This window comes from Lithobates pipiens, unplaced genomic scaffold (assembly GCF_037356315.1).
Source record: "Lithobates pipiens isolate NorthernLeopardFrog02 unplaced genomic scaffold, aLitPip1_a1.2 Scaffold_19, whole genome shotgun sequence".
NCBI classification, from domain to species: Eukaryota; Metazoa; Chordata; class Amphibia; order Anura; family Ranidae; genus Lithobates; species Lithobates pipiens.
This window is the reverse complement of record NW_027507764.1, coordinates 592,739,709-592,757,166: the sequence shown is the minus strand read 5'-3', so window position 1 is coordinate 592,757,166 and position 17,458 is coordinate 592,739,709. Positions and strand designations below refer to the sequence as shown.

The 17,458-nt window shown below is 43.5% G+C and overlaps 1 protein-coding gene across 1 annotated transcript in view; it reads right to left on the bottom strand.

The window, feature by feature from the left end:
- Positions 1-17,458, bottom strand: part of SMARCC1 (SWI/SNF related BAF chromatin remodeling complex subunit C1) — a gene marked incomplete in the record, with an annotated part of 43,857 nt that overhangs the window by 19,270 nt on the left and 7,129 nt on the right. The window contains 14 exon segments of the mRNA XM_077493589.1: positions 2,108-2,140; positions 7,148-7,309; positions 8,167-8,425; positions 8,526-8,582; positions 9,305-9,418; positions 9,507-9,660; positions 10,767-10,880; positions 12,043-12,114; positions 12,221-12,342; positions 12,472-12,509; positions 13,364-13,423; positions 14,760-14,884; positions 15,013-15,128; positions 15,370-15,495. Coding sequence (XP_077349715.1) covers positions 2,108-2,140; positions 7,148-7,309; positions 8,167-8,425; positions 8,526-8,582; positions 9,305-9,418; positions 9,507-9,660; positions 10,767-10,880; positions 12,043-12,114; positions 12,221-12,342; positions 12,472-12,509; positions 13,364-13,423; positions 14,760-14,884; positions 15,013-15,128; positions 15,370-15,495 — 1,552 coding nt within the window.

The following is a 17,458-nucleotide window of genomic DNA, read 5'->3' as shown; positions in this document are numbered from 1 at the left end:
GGGGACACTGTAGTCAAAGGGAGGGACATGGTCAGCAACAATACTCCGGTACCCCATCCCCCACCAGTGATAGCCCATCTCCCACACCATTACACCACCAGCCTGAACCGGTGATACAAGGCAGGATGGATCCATGTGCCGAATTTTGACCCCACCATCTGAATGTCGCAGCTGAAATCCAGACTCCTCAGACCAGGCAACGTTTTTCCAATCTTCTATTGTCCAATGTTGGTGATCCTGTGCCAATTGTACCCTCCATTTCCTGTTCTTAGCTGACAGGAGTGGCACCTGGTGTGCTCTGCTGCTGCTGTAGCCCATCTGCCCCAAGGTTGGGCGTGTTGTGTGTTCAGAGATGGTATTCTGCATACCTTGGGTGCGAGTGGTTATTTCATTTACTCTTGTCTTTCCATTATCTGGAAAGAGTCTGCCCATTCTCCTCTGACATCAACAAGGCATTTCCCTCCAAACAACTGCCGCTCGCTGGATATTTTCTCTTTTTCCCCCCACCATTCTCTGTAAACCCGAGAGATGGTTGTGTGTGAAAATTCCAGAAATACTCAGACCGGCCCGTCTGCCACGTTTAAAGTCACTTCAATCTCCTTTCTTCCCCATTCTGACGCTCGGTTTGAACTTCAGCAAGTTGTTTTCACCACGTCATATTTGGCTTTTCCTCCACTTTGTGTCCTACCGATAAGAAACATGAGAATGCCGAAACATTTGTAATTGCAACAATTTTCTGGGTGAAGTGGTGCGTTATCTGATAGAAATTAAGAAAGACCCATCTGATGGCACCCCTGCTTGATTTCTATCAGATAACGCACCACTTCACCCAGAAAATTGTTGCGATTTTACAAAATGTTTCGGCATTCTCATGTTTATTTTCTTCGTATCGGTAAAAAAAAACAAAAAAAAAAAAAAACACGCAATATCTGACACATTCCATGCAAAACTCCAAAAATGGACGGGACAAGATATATCACCACCTTCGCAAAATGGTATAAGAAAAAAATAAAAAAAAAACTTGAAGTTTGTGACGCTCCCACAATTTGTAATTAAACTCACCTGTATCTATCACCAGGTGTTGACAATATAGAAAACACACCGGGCACTAGTGGTGCACGAAAAAAAAATTCTGCCACCGAAAATTATATAAAATTCAGTTTCGGTGCACCACTAGTGTCCGGTGTGTTTTCTATATTGTCAGCACCTGGTGATAGATATAGGTGAGTTTACATTACAATTAGTTTAATTACATACACACACATATATAGATATATATGTATATCTACATATAAATATAATTTTTTTTTTACTTAATTTCATGAATTTAAAAAAGGAATATGAATTTGTCGGCCATTATCTGCACCTTTGGAAGCGGTGTTAAAAATCCTGCTTGCTGCATTTTTGGTCATCGCCTCCCCATTGAAAACACATCAAAAATAAAAAGCCCCCTCCATAGGTCATGTGACTCAAAAAGGCATTAAAAAAAACCCCAAAAAATAAAAAATAAAATATATAAAAAAAAAAGCTGTAGAATCGCGGGTATTTTCTGGCTGTCATTATCAGCATCTTTTCTGCTTTTGGCACAACACTGAACAACCTATTTTCAGTGGCCAAAATTTCAGTGCATCACTACCAGCAACCAGTTAAAATGGTGAAAAATTGACTAAACCTTTCTGTTGTGGGTCTTTGTGTACCACACGGGAGCATGGAGAAGAGAAAAAGAAGCAAAGAACAGTTTGAGGATTGGAGAACAAAAAAGTTGTGGAAAAACCATGGACAATCTCAAAGGTTCCAAGTCCATTTCTAGAGATAGTCGTCATGTTGCCGTGTCCACTGTGCCCAACCTTGTTAGAAGTGTACAGCCCGTGGCACTAGAGCATCTCTCTGGGCATGAACCAAAAATTGTAACGAGGGATTGTTGGAATGGTGGATAAAGAACCTCGATCAACTTCCAGATAAAGTCAAGCCGACCTTCAGGCGCAAGGTACACGGTGTGCCCGCTCCCACTGTACATCACCATTGGAATAAAAAAGGGATGCTGTGGTAGGTGACCCAGGACCACCCCACCACTGAAACAAAAATAAAAAAAATTGCCACAACTTACCTGGGGGAGCCAAAATCCTTTTGGGAGAATGTGCTGTGGATAGAAGAAACAAAAATTACAGCTTTTTGGTAAAGGCCATCATTCTACAGTTTTCAGAAAAAAAATAATAAAAAAAAAAATAATGAGGCCTTTAACCCCTTCAATACCGGGTACTTTTAGCCCCTTCCTGTCCAGGCCACAATTTCAGTGCTGGCACACTTTGAAATGACAACTGCGCAGACATGCAACATAGTACCCAAAATTTTATATCTTTGGAGACGGACAGAGCTTTCTCTTTTGGTGACATTTAATCACCACCGGGGTTCAATTCTTGCTAAAAGAATGAAAAGTGCAAAAAAAAAAAAAAAGGCTATTTATTCTTAAATATCGATATGCAGTAAATATCCAAACTATATGGTTAGAAAGCAAAATCTCAAATCCACTGAGAACAGAGGAGATACTGTATATACTATACTATTGAGGAGAGATACTGTATATACACACACACTAAAGGGTGAATCTGGTAAACAGATTAAGAAGAAAAATTAAGAACGTTCGCTGGATTTTCGAATAGTTAGTGGGGGTCAAATCAGCGTTCGTTTTCAACCACAGTGACGGGAAAATTTGGAAATTGAAAATTCCTTTGACCAAGAAGTTTTCTGACACTGTATGTAGTTTTCATTCAGAAATTATATTTAAAAAAAAAAAAAAAACCCCCATGTTAAAAACAAGGGAAAAAATGTCAAACTTTCATTCAGAAAATGTACAAAGATTTGTCTATATTTGAATATTTTCATCTGAAAATTGATCATTGTGACCAGCATAAGGCCCGTACCACCTATGCAGTTTGCTTTTGATCTGTTTCTGCAGTGCTTTTTGCTGTGAGTTTTGATTTTTTTTTTTTTGCACGCGATTTTGCTGCAACTTGTTTTTCCAAAATTTTTTATTCCAATTTGTTGGATTAAAAAATTAAATTGCTACAAAAAAAAAAAAAAAAAAATAAAAAAAAAAGCACCAAAAAAACACACATTAGGCGTGAACCAGGTCTAAAATGTTTAGTAACAATGGGGTAAAATAAAATAGCCCTTATAGTACAAAAATGAAAAAATATAGCTAAACACTACTGTAAGGGGTTCGTGTTACTGTAGAACTGAAATATTTACAGTAGAAATTTACTCCGTACTATAAAGAGCTACTTTATTAAACCTCATGTTACTGGCAGATAAAAAAAAAAAAAAAACACGAAAATTATAATTTCATAAAATTGCTTAGTTTCGCTCTAGTATGAACAATTGCGGCGTGCCCCCAGGGGGGCGCACATGAGCAGTGCATTCTAAAAAAAAAAAAAAAAAAAAAAAAAAAAAAAAAAAAAAAAGGACATACGACTTCCAGTTGGGATGGGAAAAGCCACCAGTCATTCTGCTATAGGCCCCTATAGTCGCACATGGTGGAGGTTCTCTGATGTTTTGGGGTTGCTCTGCTGCTTCTGGCACTGGATGCCTTGACCGTGTGCATGGCATTATGAAATCTGACTACCTGAGAATTCTGGGGTGCTATGTAGAGCCCAGCGTCAGAAAGTTGGGTCTTCAGAGGTTATGGGTCAATGACTCAAAGAACACATCTAAAAGTCCCCAGAAATGGATTAAGACAAAGGAGAGAACTGAACACCAATGAGTCCAGACCTAAATCCCATAGAGATCTTAAGAACCCTTCCAAATCTGAGACCCGCAGGAGAAGAGAAGTCCAAAATTCCAGTAGAGAGAAATTGATGGTGCATCGATTTCATTTCTGTCCCCCCCCCCCTCCAGGGCTGTGCTACTAAATATTAAAATGGGAGGGTGCCGATAGGTATTGTTGAGCCCATTTATGTTGTTTTGTTTGGAACGGGTCAGATTTGGTGTGACACAAAACGCCAATACAAAAAAAAAAAAACACAAGACCGAAAACGTTTGTAACTGCAACAATTTTCCAGGTGAAGTTGTGCTTTATCTGACAAACACAGGGGTGCCAATATTTTTGGCCATGAACAACATTCTAGCTTTTATTTTAAATTTTTTTCATTACTTAAAAACTTTTTTATTTTTTTATTATATACTTTTAGCAGAGGCCCTAGGACAGTGATGGTGAACCATGGTACCCCCAGATGTTTTGGAACTACATTTCCCATGATGCTAAAGCACTCTGCAGTGTAGTTGAGCATCATGGGAAATGTAGTTCCAAAACATCTGGAGTGCCAAGGTTCACCATCACTGCTCTAGGGAATAAAATAGTGGAAGTTGCATATTTTTTTTCTCTCAGCAATGTTTGTGCAGCAGTTTCTCAATTTTTGGGGAAAAAATAAAAATATAATAAAGGACACTTTAATAAAAATTTTATCAAAACCCACGCTACCCGTTTGGTATCCAATTACTCGGCGTAACTTTTTTTTTTTTTTTTTTAACCAAACTTGTCATGCTCTAAAAATCGCATCCACCTCTAGAACGTTGCCAAATTACAGGACCTAAAATATCTCTATATACAAAAGCTTTTAAAAAGCATTTTTTTTACAGGTTACCAGTTTAGTGGCCTGGCGTTAAAATTGCTGCTCTCGCGTTCATGGCGATACCTCATATGTGGTGGCGCGATCGCACGTGAACACGAGGACCGGGAGCCCTTTATTTTTATATATATATATATATATATATATATATATATATATATATATATATATATATATATATATATATATATATATATATATATATATATATATATATATATATATATATATATATATATACATACACACACACACACACACACACACACACACAAGTTTTCATTTTTTTAATATACAAAAAACCTGTACCTTTAACTTTTTGGATCAACTTTATTGCTACTACAAGGGATGAACACCCCTCTCCCCTTGTAATAACTTGGGCCGTGACAGGTCCTCTTTATGGAGAGATCTGGGGATCTTATAGACTCCCAAATCTCTCCTCTGGCCTCCTAAACAACCGATCAGACACAGATCAGTCCGATTGGCTGCTTTCCCGGCCACCAACAGCCAGGTAAAGAACAAAAAAAAAAAAACTACACACAGGAAGTGACTAAATACTTACCGCTGGCCGCTTGACGCCACACATTAGGGGGGGGCGCATCATTAGTTCCCCTCACCGTGTGCCCAGAGGCAGATGGCGCTGGTGGCATCCTTACTAAGCTGTCCAATGACACGGGAAAGTCTGGTAAAAAGGTGGCAGCAAGAGGGTGGGATTTCCTTCTACCACCTCTAAAAGTAGTTAATGGTTCCTACGCATCCAGGCATATGATTTACTCCAGGGATATGCAATTAGCGGCCCTCCAGCTGCTGCAAAACTACAAGTCCCATCATGCCTCTGGGTGTCACGCTTGCGTCTGTCAAGAGTCTTGCTATACCTCATGGGACTTTTAGTTCTGCAACAGCTGGAGATCCGCTAATTGCATATCTCTGGTTTACGCCTCTTCCCCATGATGAAGCTCCTTGGGGCAGAGCGAAACACGTTGGGGGCGTGGCCTGGCTGAGGCTGCCATTCATCTCACTACATGCACATGGGTCTGCTTCATAATATGAAGTTTATGGATCTACCCCTCTGACATTGCTTACGCCTCGTCAGCTACACTTTCTCCTGATGAAGTGAGCCAAGAATAATGAAAACGCGATGAGTTTGTTGTTTATTGCAGGATGCAGCTATTCATTGAACTTTACAAATACTATTGCTGTAAATATGGTTGATAAACAAGCAACTGATGAAAGTAACAGTTATTTGTATGCATCACTAAAGGTTAAACAATTTGGTTTGCATGGTGTGCCTGGTGAAAAGTCCCATGGGCATCATGTATTTAAAGTAGAACTTCTCTCCCAATCAACGATTATTTTTAATCCTTATGCCGCATTAGTAAATAGATATTTTTTTTACATCCAACATACTTTTCCATTTCATAGAGTTACTCCCTTTCTTGCCTAGCCAAATAACCTCATACATCCCAGGAGTCTTCAGGAGGGGAGGAGCTCAGCTAACCACACCCTCTCACCAGCATGCCTGAGCTAAGGGAAGATGGATTCCAGGAAGTAAATGCTACATGAATCATCTTCCCTTACTCAAGATGGATGCAGCCAGAAGCGGCTAGGCGGATTTTCAAAGCGATTTCTCAGCAAAATAAAGCAAATGGAGACATGGGATGGATGGGGGGGGGGGGGGGGGGTGTTTGCTTCGAATATTTAAAATTGAATCTGTTTTTAGGTTTGTGGTGCTCAGATGAAGCGTCGTTCTGCTTTAAACTGCCCCCGTAGTGCAGAGACGGGGGGGGGGGGGGGGGGGTGTACTCAACACAGCAGCTATAGGGACCCAGGAACTCCGCACAGATGGTGGAAACCCCTCATAATGGCCACAGCAGGTGTACAGACCCAAGAACCCCGCAATGGGCACAGCGGGTGTACAGACCCGGGAACTCAGAACAGGGATCGTGGAAACCCATCATAATGGGCACAGTGGGTATAGGGACCCGGGTACGCTGCACAGGGATGGTGGGAAACCCTCAATGGGCACAGCGGGTGTACAGACCCGGGAACTCAGCACAGGGATGGTGGGAACCCCTCATAATGGGCACAGCGGGTGTACAGACCCGGGAACTCAGCACAGGGATGGTGGGAAGCCTTGATGGTTACAGACAGCGTGCAGACCCGGGAACGCTGAGCAGGGATGGTAAAAGGCCCCCATCGGGCACATAAATGTGCGCAGACCCAGCAACTCACCTACAGACCCAAGTACTCCAAAAAGAGATGAATTCTAGACCCTCATAATGGGCACAGAAGGTGTACAGACCAGAGAACTTGGTGCAGGGATGATGGTAGATTGTCATAATGGGCACAGCATGTGTACAGACATGGGAACTCCATGTATGGAGGGCGAGAACTCTTCTAAAAAGTCCTTGTTGCCGTCTACATACCAGCAACACAATAAAAAGCGTCTCCTTCACATGAGCCAAATATAATTCTTCCAACATGAAGATGTACAGCAAGCAAGACCCATTCACATTACTCACCAGCCTTATCGGGCTCCTCGGGCGCCGTGCCCGCTATGCAGCTACTCTCCAGGCCGTAGGCCGGGTCCACCTTACCCAGGGCCTTGGCAGCTTCTTGTACCTTCTTAATGTGCGCTTCCACCAGTTCCAGGGGCACCTCCTCCCGGACGCGGGAAAACTCCTCTGAAATGTAAAAGAACACCATAAGGAAGAGTGACAACGAGACCGCTAAACCTCCGAGAGATCTTTCAGTATCTGTTTTTTCATCTATACTCCTCACACCTCCCATCAATATATATTACACACTAAACTACTGATCTCAATCCACACAAGTGTTGGCTCACTGTCATCTACATTAGCACATTGGCCTTGGGGAATCCTCAGGGCTCCCACGCGTCTCTACCTCCGCTCCCACGTAAAATTAAAGTAGGGGGGGGGGGGGGGGGGGGCTGGTGCACTACAAGAAGTTTTGCCCCTCAATGCATCGAGGGGGAAAAAACCAAGAGGGTTCACAACCCCTTTAAGACCTGTTGGATTTTTTTATACGGTGCAACCTCGTCTTATCAAATTTTGGGTAGTTTTTTGCGTACGTTTGCGATAAAAAAAAAAAAGTGAATTTTATCTTCGCGGTAATAATAAGTGACATAAAATTGGAACCACAGCCATTTATTGTCTAGGGTGTCTGCTTTTCAGAAAATATTGTGTTTAGGGTTTTATGTTATTGGCCTACATTTAAAAAATAAATTAAAAAAAAAGGCTCTTGCAGCAAAAAAGGATAAAATGTAAACCTCCCTTATGGCAGCAATAGGCATGTGACGGGTACTCCTTAGGGAGAGATCTGGGGGTCTAAAAATACCCCTGATCCCTCTTCTACCCTTAGCACACCAACCACCAGCAACACACTGGTACACAAGCTGTTAAAATTGGATCAGCTACCTCCTGTTTTAGCCCCCTCAAGTCTCCTGCATCAGGCAGACCAGGACCACAGGGGGGGGCACCCCAGGACCAGACCATCATACAAATGGAAAGACATCACTCACCCAATGCAGCTTTTGCAGCCGCTGCGGCCACCCGAGGATCTACCACCGAGGCCAGGAAGGCAACTGTGCTCATGACGGGGTTGCCGGACTGGCTGAATGGGACTGGCTGATAGGCCAGAGGTCCCAGGGAAGCATTGGAGTTCTCCAGGTACGGGTCCTCGATCGGCAGGCGGAGGAAGTGCAGAATGCATTCATCTTGAGTTCGGCTGCCCACGTGTTCAGACACCTTGTTCCAGTCATCTTTATACATCTCGAGAGCCTGGGGGGTGGGGGGGGGGGGGGGGAAGAGACAGGAGAATTCAAAAATATAGCCCAGAACCACAAAACCGGGGGAGTCCGGTACCTGGCCAGAGTCTCACCTCCAAAAGCAGCAGAGTCTCCTGTTCTGTCCATTCCCGCCCAGCGCTGGCAGACTTCTGGAAGGTGGAAGAAGAGCGTTAGAGAGCCAATCAGCATATCCCATTTAGTACATAAAAGGTGCTGAATGTGTCAGTTTTCCTCCTCTACCCCATTGCGTCCCCATGTCCCCCCCCCCCCCGCGGAGGGTGGGGGGGCATGGGAAGGACTGACACATGGGGACAGTAGTGCCGAACATGGCCAGATACAAGAGAACCGTCTCTCAGCGATTTTAATATGCCGGGACCCTTATACTGTAGATATAGGAACATAAGTAATGAAGATGTGTTTACAGAGTCACTCTAGGACATTACTTTAAATAAAATTTATAATTGCAATGCAGAAAAACGAAGACAGTAAAAAAAAAATAAAGTAGCATTCCCTCACATTTGTATTCAGTGGAAAGCGCCCCCTTAGTTGTCATTTGGGAGATGGACCCCCTTAGCCATTTGGGGGGGGCTGGAGTGGGAACAATGCCCCTTACATGGGGGGGGGGGGGGGGGTCAGTGGGAACAATGCCCCTTACATTGGGGTAGCCCTTACAGACAGCGCTAAAAAGAACTGGTGTCAATGGTTAGTCTTCCGATTAGAAATGGCTCCAGGGACCTCAACCTTTGAAGGAACCCTGGTTGGGAAAAGCTGCCATAACTTAAACGGACTAATCAAAAGCCTTTTTGCCAACACTCCAAAAACGTTTGCCATGTCCCCCATTTTGATGCCAGTGTCCCAAGACATTGCTGACCTTGGCCAAAGTCTTCTTGGAGTAGATGTCGGTCCTCAGCCCAAAGCTCTGCAGATCTGTTGGTTTGTCTTTACTTTTCTCTGGGAAAGTCAACATCTGCTGAGAGGAGGGAATCTAAAAAGAAAGAAAAATGACAATGTGAGTGCCACTTTCTAAGTATATGTCAGAGACCAGGGAGTGCCGTCCAGCTGGGGGACCTTACCTGAGGAGTCCTCATGTGCAGCGGCACCAGTCCAGAGGGCGTGTCCGCCAGCACATTAAAGTGAGGTGTCGGAGGGGGGCCCATGGCCATCGGCCGGGAATCTGCATCCACCTGATAGTTCACCAGACCCCACTGCTCCAGGAATGCATGAACTCTGCAAACAGGGGGGGGGAGAAGACATGTCACCAACAGACCATCTGCTGCCTTCAGTGTGCAACCCAAAGCTTTATCACATACATATGCCTTCCAATAAACTCCCGACTAACATAGGAATTCAGGAGAAAAAAAATAAATAATATAAAAAAATAAAAGTAATTTCAAGACAAAGATATACATTATACATTCTCCCAATCCTTACCCCTCTGGCTGGCTTATAAAGCTACATTATGGGGGTGCAAAAACTTTCCAGAACACGCAGCTCTGCAGACTTAGAGCCACCACCACCTTCTTCTGGTCTTGGACTTCGGCATTGATGCCCACCAGTCACTTAAAGTATTCCTCACTTCACGCCCCCCATCCACACTCATTGGAAGATATCCCCCCCCCTCTCTTCCCCCCCTCCCCTCTACTGGGAGATGACCCAACATTCACTTTTAATGATAAAATAGCAAACAGGGCAAATGGAGAGCGAATCTCCCCAACAGGGGGCACAGACGGCAATTAAAACTAGACATGTGGGCTGAAAAAAATAAAAATAAAAGATTTGATTTGTTTTTTGCTTTTTTACAGACAATCTGTAAAATGCAAAATAACTAGCTTTTTACATTTCCGGAAATTTGGAATTTCGGAAATCTGAAAAGAATGAAAATGTGAAATAACTTAAATTATAGGTATTGGAAATAATGAATTCAGTATCTAAAAAGGATGGAACATAAGAATCTAATAGTAATTATTAATAAAAAATAAAAACTATTTGTTTAGATGCGGCATTTGTTATTTCGGATAATTTGTAACTTCAGATAAATGTGTATTCATTACGTTCATAAAAACAGCCAAATTTGAAAGGAAATGCAACCTATAATTTAATGTATTTAATAATTTCACATTTTCATTCTTATTTTCGGATTTCCGAAATTACAAATTTCCAGAAATGTTAAAATTCAGACGTTTAGAAATTAACGAATTTGTCAAAATTAAACAAATTCGGAACTAAAACAATTTGCACAAGTCTAATTAAAACCCAACAGATTCCAATCCCTCTCTACTTGAAGATAAAAAAAAAAAAAAAAAAAAGTTTGCAGGACGAGAGCAAACACGAACCTCATGATGGCGCACACATCTCCCGTCAGGTTCCTGCGGCAGGCGGTGCTGGTCAGATACTCTTGAGGGTTCAGCCGGTAGGTATCGATGATGAAGTTTCGATAGGCCAGGTATCTGAAAACAGGACAGCAAGATAAGCAAAAAAAGGACACAAAGCTGAACATTTGTGGACCGTCCCGTGTAGATTTCCTGCGGCAGGGCGGCCCACTCAGCGCTGGATGATTGTGGCTACAACGCTTTGAGTTACTTGAACTTCAACAAGCATGCGTCAAGTGAAGCCCAATTATCTGAACACTTGCTGCTCTCTAATCTGGCATACAAGTACTCACAGGTGTTCATGTGACACACTGGGAAGCAATATATCAGGGCTATGCAATCAGCAGACCTCCAGTTGTTGCAGAACTACAAGTCCCATGAGGAATAGCAAGACTGATAGCCACAAGCATGACACCCAGAGGCATGATGGGACTTGTAGTTTTGCAACAGCTGGAGGTCCGCTAATTGCATATCAAGGCAATATATGAACGGTTGCCGAATCCAGAACTTTTTTTTGGCACAGGTCATGTGACACATTGGAAAGCAATCTGCTGACTGAATCCAGGACCTGTTCATAGACCCAGGTCATGTGACATGCTGGGCGGAGAGCTGCCGACTACCGCTGAATCCAGGATCCGTTCATAGAACCATGTCATGCGACACCAGGAGGCGAGCTGCTGACTGCCAATGAATCCAGGACCTGTTCACAGAACTGGGTCATGTGACACTAGGAAGCAAACTGCTGTCGCCGAATCCAGGACCTGTGCAGAGAACCGGGCCATGTGACACTAGGAGGTGAGCTGCTGACTACCACTGAATCCAGGACCTGTGCAGAGAACCGGGCCATGTGACACTAGGAGGTGAGCTGCTGACTACCACTGAATCCAGGACCTGTTCACAGAACTGGGTCATGTGACACTAGGAAGCAAACTGCTGTCGCCGAATCCAGGACCTGTGCAGAGAACCGGGCCATGTGACACTAGGAGGTGAGCTGCTGACTACCACTGAATCCAGGACCTGTTCACAGAACCAGGTCATGTGACATTAGGAAGCAAGGTGTGGATTGTTATTGAATCCAGAACAGGTTAAGACACAGGTCACATGACATTAGCAAGCGAGCTGCTGACTGCCACTGAACCCAGGACCTTGTTCATAGACCCGGGTCATGCGACACTGGGAGGTGATCTATGGGCCCGTCACTAAATCCAGGACATGAGCCATGTGACCCATTAATACTTACACCTCCGGGGTCTTTGACTTGTTCTTGCCATTGAAGAATTCAGGAAGAGCGCGGCGTTCGATGACGTGAATGCTGGAGGGAAGGAAACACACAGACATGAATCTCCAGTTTCCAAACCTCACAAATGAACTATTTTTCTGGTGTCCAGAAAGGAAAAAAAAAAAAAAAAAAGCGATACCTGTTATAATCAAACCAAGCCGCATAGCTGGGAATGATGATGTGGTTGGTCTGTTCCGTCACATTATCTTCTCCGTTATCGATCATCCTGCTCTGATCTCCTCGACTTGGGTCTTCGTCCTCCTATGAAAGGCAGAAAAACAAGGAGAGGACCCGTCAACTGAGCAATCCCGCCATAAATCACGTAGCGCAGAAGGCAAGACTGGAACAATCACGGGGCGAGGAGCCTGCAGAACCGCCGAGGACACTTACCTTCCCACTGGCAGCTACCGCTTCCTCCTCCTGCTCATCTGCAGACACAAAATAACAAAATTACTGAACTGCAACCAGAAAGAAGTACGGGGGGGGGGGGGGGGGGTAATACTGTGGATAGATCTATGCCAGGGATGCGCAAACTACGGCCCTCCAGCTGTTGTGGAACTACACATCCCATGAGGCATTGTAAAACTCTGACATTCCCAGACATGATGGGAATTGTAGATCTGGAACAACTGGGGGGGGGGGGGCGTAGTTTGAAGACCCCTGATCTATGCAATACAAAGTAAAGACAGCTGCGCCTTTTAATAGTCTTCTGCACTTAGATACGGCCCCTACATAGTCTTGTTGGTTACATAATTGGTGCATACTTCAACATCTCCACTACCGCATAGTGAAAAGTTAAAACTAGCCAAACACAATCCAAAAAGAAAATTAACAATTACTCAGACATGCAACACTAAACCCAAATTAATTTTTTTTTAATGTTTCGCCTTGGTACTATGATCGATGTGACCAATCACAGAGCTCTCATTGTTTACCACTATTGCGGCGATTGGTCACAGCGAACACATGATACCAGGGCAGCTCACAGTGGCCCAGTACAACAAAATCGGTGATCGGCTGTAAGCGATGAACACAGAGGGTCACCAATCCCACCGCTCTAGAGAGAACACACGGGTACGTCCATCCGCACTGGCGCTGCCCCGTCAGGGTGTACATTTACTATGCCCGGAAGGGAACGATTGGAAAATAAGGGATCCGTTACAAAGCACTATCGGGGTACCCCCTACCACACACGCCTTATAAAACAATCTGAGCATAGCCAGAGGACAGCCCTGCACTCAAAACTGGATTACCAATACAGTTAAATGATGGTGTGACTTACCTAGATCAGCCACCACTCCCCCCTTCACCGGTGTGTGCTCGCTGTCCTTCTTCGGGTTCACTGCATAGAGGGAAAAAAAAAAAAAGTCAGGATTCCTCCCCCCATTGACTTGTGCTACCATAAAACTGCTAATTTCACAGCATTATATCTTATATAGCTCAATATAGGAGGACCGCACTGATCAAGAGAGGCAATTCCATCCTAGTGCAGAACATAACTGCCTATTAAAGCTGAACACCAGTATTCACATTACGCAATTCATAATCAAGTTTTAAATGGTCTTCTACCAAAATAAGCCCAAGAAAAGTGTAAAAAGCGACTAGGCTATAAACTAAATTCAGATTTTTGGGCAAGTGCCCAACTTGCAGCCCCTTTGACATTGCTGAGCGATGACTAAACACATTGGGGTGGGACTTTTGTTACGTAATTTCTGGTCAGCTGGAACGCAGGCTGCAGAGCCAGCGGTGTTTCCTGGTTTGCTCACATTACAAGCTGCGTGGGACCGGATGATAGGTGAGGGGGGTGGGGGGTGCTACGTGCCATTACCTGAGAGAATCCAATTTTAAAAAGGACAGCGGTATGCATTGCATACTAGCACATTAAGACTTACCTTGAAAAAAAAGCCCTCCAGCAGCGTGCTTTCACCGACTGCAGTGGCCTTCATCTTCACCCGCTCTTTCCTAAAAGTTCTTGGGTGGCTTGAATGGCCGAGACGCAATGACATCACTCATGCGCATAAGTCAAGGCCGCAGCTCTGTAGGAATGGCCCGGGTATTCCGTACCTGCAGAGCGCACGTGCCGGTGATGTTACCTTTGGGTTTTGAGTCCCGACAGTCATCCAACCTCCTTAGAATCGAGTGGGGGCCAATCATTCCCTCATTTGACAGTGCCTGAGGGCAAATGAGTCTTTGCCGCTACAAACAGCTCCAGTAAGCGGCGGAGACAACAGAGCGTGGCGGGAGGGGGCGAGAACCTCTCCTGCCACCAAGTGACCTTGTGGCGGATACTCCACAGAGACCACTTTTATCTTAAAAATGACCGCCCGCCATTTCAGAAAATACCGGGGTTATGGCAGCCATCTTCTGCCATAACCTTGGTATTCTACGTCAAAGTACCGACGTACAGCTACGGTGGTTTGCAGTTAAACACTGCGAGTCCAGGAGGTCATCATGGTGGACTGGGCTCAGAAGGACAATGCTGCACAGAATGCCGTCCGGCTCTGGTCAGCCCCAACCACTGTAGCATTCAGAGCCTTCCACTGATGGAGAAGACTGAAAAAATGAGGACCCCGCTTGTCATGCAATCGGCATCAATCCCCCGACCCAGCCTACCACAACCACCATCAAGTAGTGAATGAGAATCAGCTGGTGAAGAGTTACCAGGAAGCAGTAGTTACCATTTTTCGGAAGCATGACCTCCTCCATATTGGGGACAGGTGTGGGGTCCTCCATGTCTTTGGTGAGGTCGTCCTGCTCATCCTCTTCCTTCTGCCATCTCCGCTTGCTATAAAGGCCGCTCTGACTAAAAAAAATTAAAAAAAAGGGGGTGTCAACCAATACAAACAAGATTATCATGGGAGGCAACAACCAGGACACACCATTGCCATACCACAAGCTCAACCAACACCCCCCCCCCCCCCCCCCCATTACCTTTTCCTGCCGGGCTTCTTCCGGGACTCAGATGGGGTCTGAGGGGAAGGGGAACGCTTTCTTTTCTTGGGTGCACCAACAGACTTCCGATCTTTACGCTCAGGACTGCGTATGGACTAAAGAAAAAAAAAAACAGAAAGGAAGAATAAAGGAGGAGAGTGGGACTACGCTAATATGAGACCCCCAACCAACAAGACTCTCCGGTCTCTAAAACCCACATAGCTGAAGGCCGGAGGGAGTGAAACATGCCCATCAGACATTTGCTGTGCGACAAGCAGAAGTCGCAGCAACGATCTGATCAGGAGAGGTTTCTCATCCTCCAAACTGCTCCAGTTTCGGGGGGAGTGTTGCGGTCACCTCATCATTCTTGAGGGAAATCCTCTGCCGGAAATCAGTGGCTTTCTTATTTTCGTCCACCTCATAGTCCTCCTCGTTCATCCACTCATTGAACAGATCCGTGTCCAGCAACCACTTCGCGTGAACCTAGGAGGGGGAAACGATAACATTGTGAGAGGGGCACAAGAGTTGGGATTCTTCAAACACTTGCCAGCCAGTGATGTACCAGTACTTTGCTGGACTGCAATTGGTTACACCGGGATGATGCCTGCAAGTTTTTTTTATTTTTTTAAAGAGCCAACTGTCGGCTCTCCTGTAAAGCAATCCTAGCAGCTAAATAGCCACTGGATAGCTTATCCAAGCAGCAGGAAAGTTTCTCTCGACCCCCCCTCCACTGCTTTCATTGGGCTGTCCCATCCCACTGTGGTAGAATCTCATATTAGCCAATTTCATATTGATTTGCATATGTTTTATTGATAATTATATAGTAGTGGTCTTATCAATACTAAATATATAATAGTAAAATAATATCATTAATGTATAAATATAGAGAAAGTTTTAAATGTTGAACTTTAGATGACCTCTCTGCTTCTGATATTTTACTGAGTGAAAGTTCATTCGGATACTTCATAGTTTTTAAAATTTACTAATTAGAAGAGATAACTTGACAGCAGTTGAAATATAGCCGATAAGATAAGCACCATCAAAAGATAAGCGATACAGGTGGTATAAAATTATGTGGAGTAAGGGAAATTTATTTACTTTAAGTTTGACAGGGTCAAACAAAGGTCTGTTTGTGCCCTCATTAAAACTGTTAATACATATAAAAACACATAGTGGGGCAGGGCTGCAACTAACGATTATTTTCATAATCAATTAGTTGGCCGATTATTGTCTCGATTAATCGGTTAATAACCTTAAAAAAAAAAAAATAAAAAAAAAAAAAAAAAAAAAGTGGGTCAAATTGATGTTCATTTTCAACCACAGTGACAGGAAAATTTGGAAATAGAAAACTTCTCGGTCAAAGGAATTTTGCAGACAGTGTATGTGGTTTTTGTTCAGAAATGAAGTGGAAAATTTCAAACAAAATTGTTTCAGTGAATTTAAAGATTTTTCATCTGAATATTCTCACCTGAAAATTGATCGTGTGACCAGCATAAGGCTTGGTGCACACCTATGCAGTTTTCGCTGTGCATTTTTTATTTTTGCGCACGTGATTTTACTGCAATTTGCATTTTTTTTTTGGGCAGATTAAAAAACACAAATTGCTGCAAGAACCCATTACATTGTTTTCTGCAGCTTCTCCATTGAAGTATATTGAACCAAAAAAAGCACAGTTTTGCGTTAAGTCCCCGACCCTTTCCAAATACGCAGTGGCTGAAAAAAGCACAGATATGAGCGTGTCTCATAGGAAACCATGTAAATGAACTGTAGTGCGTTTCTGCAAATAGCACCATTAAACATAGATGTGAACCAGGCCTAAGACGTTTAGTAACATAATGGGGTTAAAAAGACAAAAAATAGCCCTTTATAGTACAAAAAAAATAAAATAAAAAAAAAGCAGATTACTGGAAGGGGTTAATTTAATATTTACAGTAGTGATTATATTTTTGTACTATAAAAGGCTCATTTTATTTTTTTAACTGCATTATGTTACTGGCTTAGTTATCGATTAGTTGTTTCAGCCCTATAGTGGGGTTATTGAAAGTTCATTCTCTCAAAATCGTAAATCTGTAATCCTTGAAGTTAAGTTAAATCTTATAAAGATAAGGAGGGTTTGATTACACAGCTGGGTGCCAGACTGTCACGGGTGTTTTTAATTGGACAAAACCAGTTATAAAATCACTTTAATGAACATATAGGAATTCTGGGAATAATTAAGTTTATCTGGTTGTAGAACAGGTGTCAGATCGATGGTTATTTACATTGACGTAGATTGTAGCAACCAATCATGTTTTGCCCAATATGCTCGCGTTGTAAGAAACTGTATAAATTAGACCTGCATCTTGGAATACTTTGAACATATAGCTGTATGTTCCCAGCTGTTAATAAACTTGCATCACTGAGGTCCTGCCTGGTTCGATACTTTATTTTTACGTCACCACCCGAT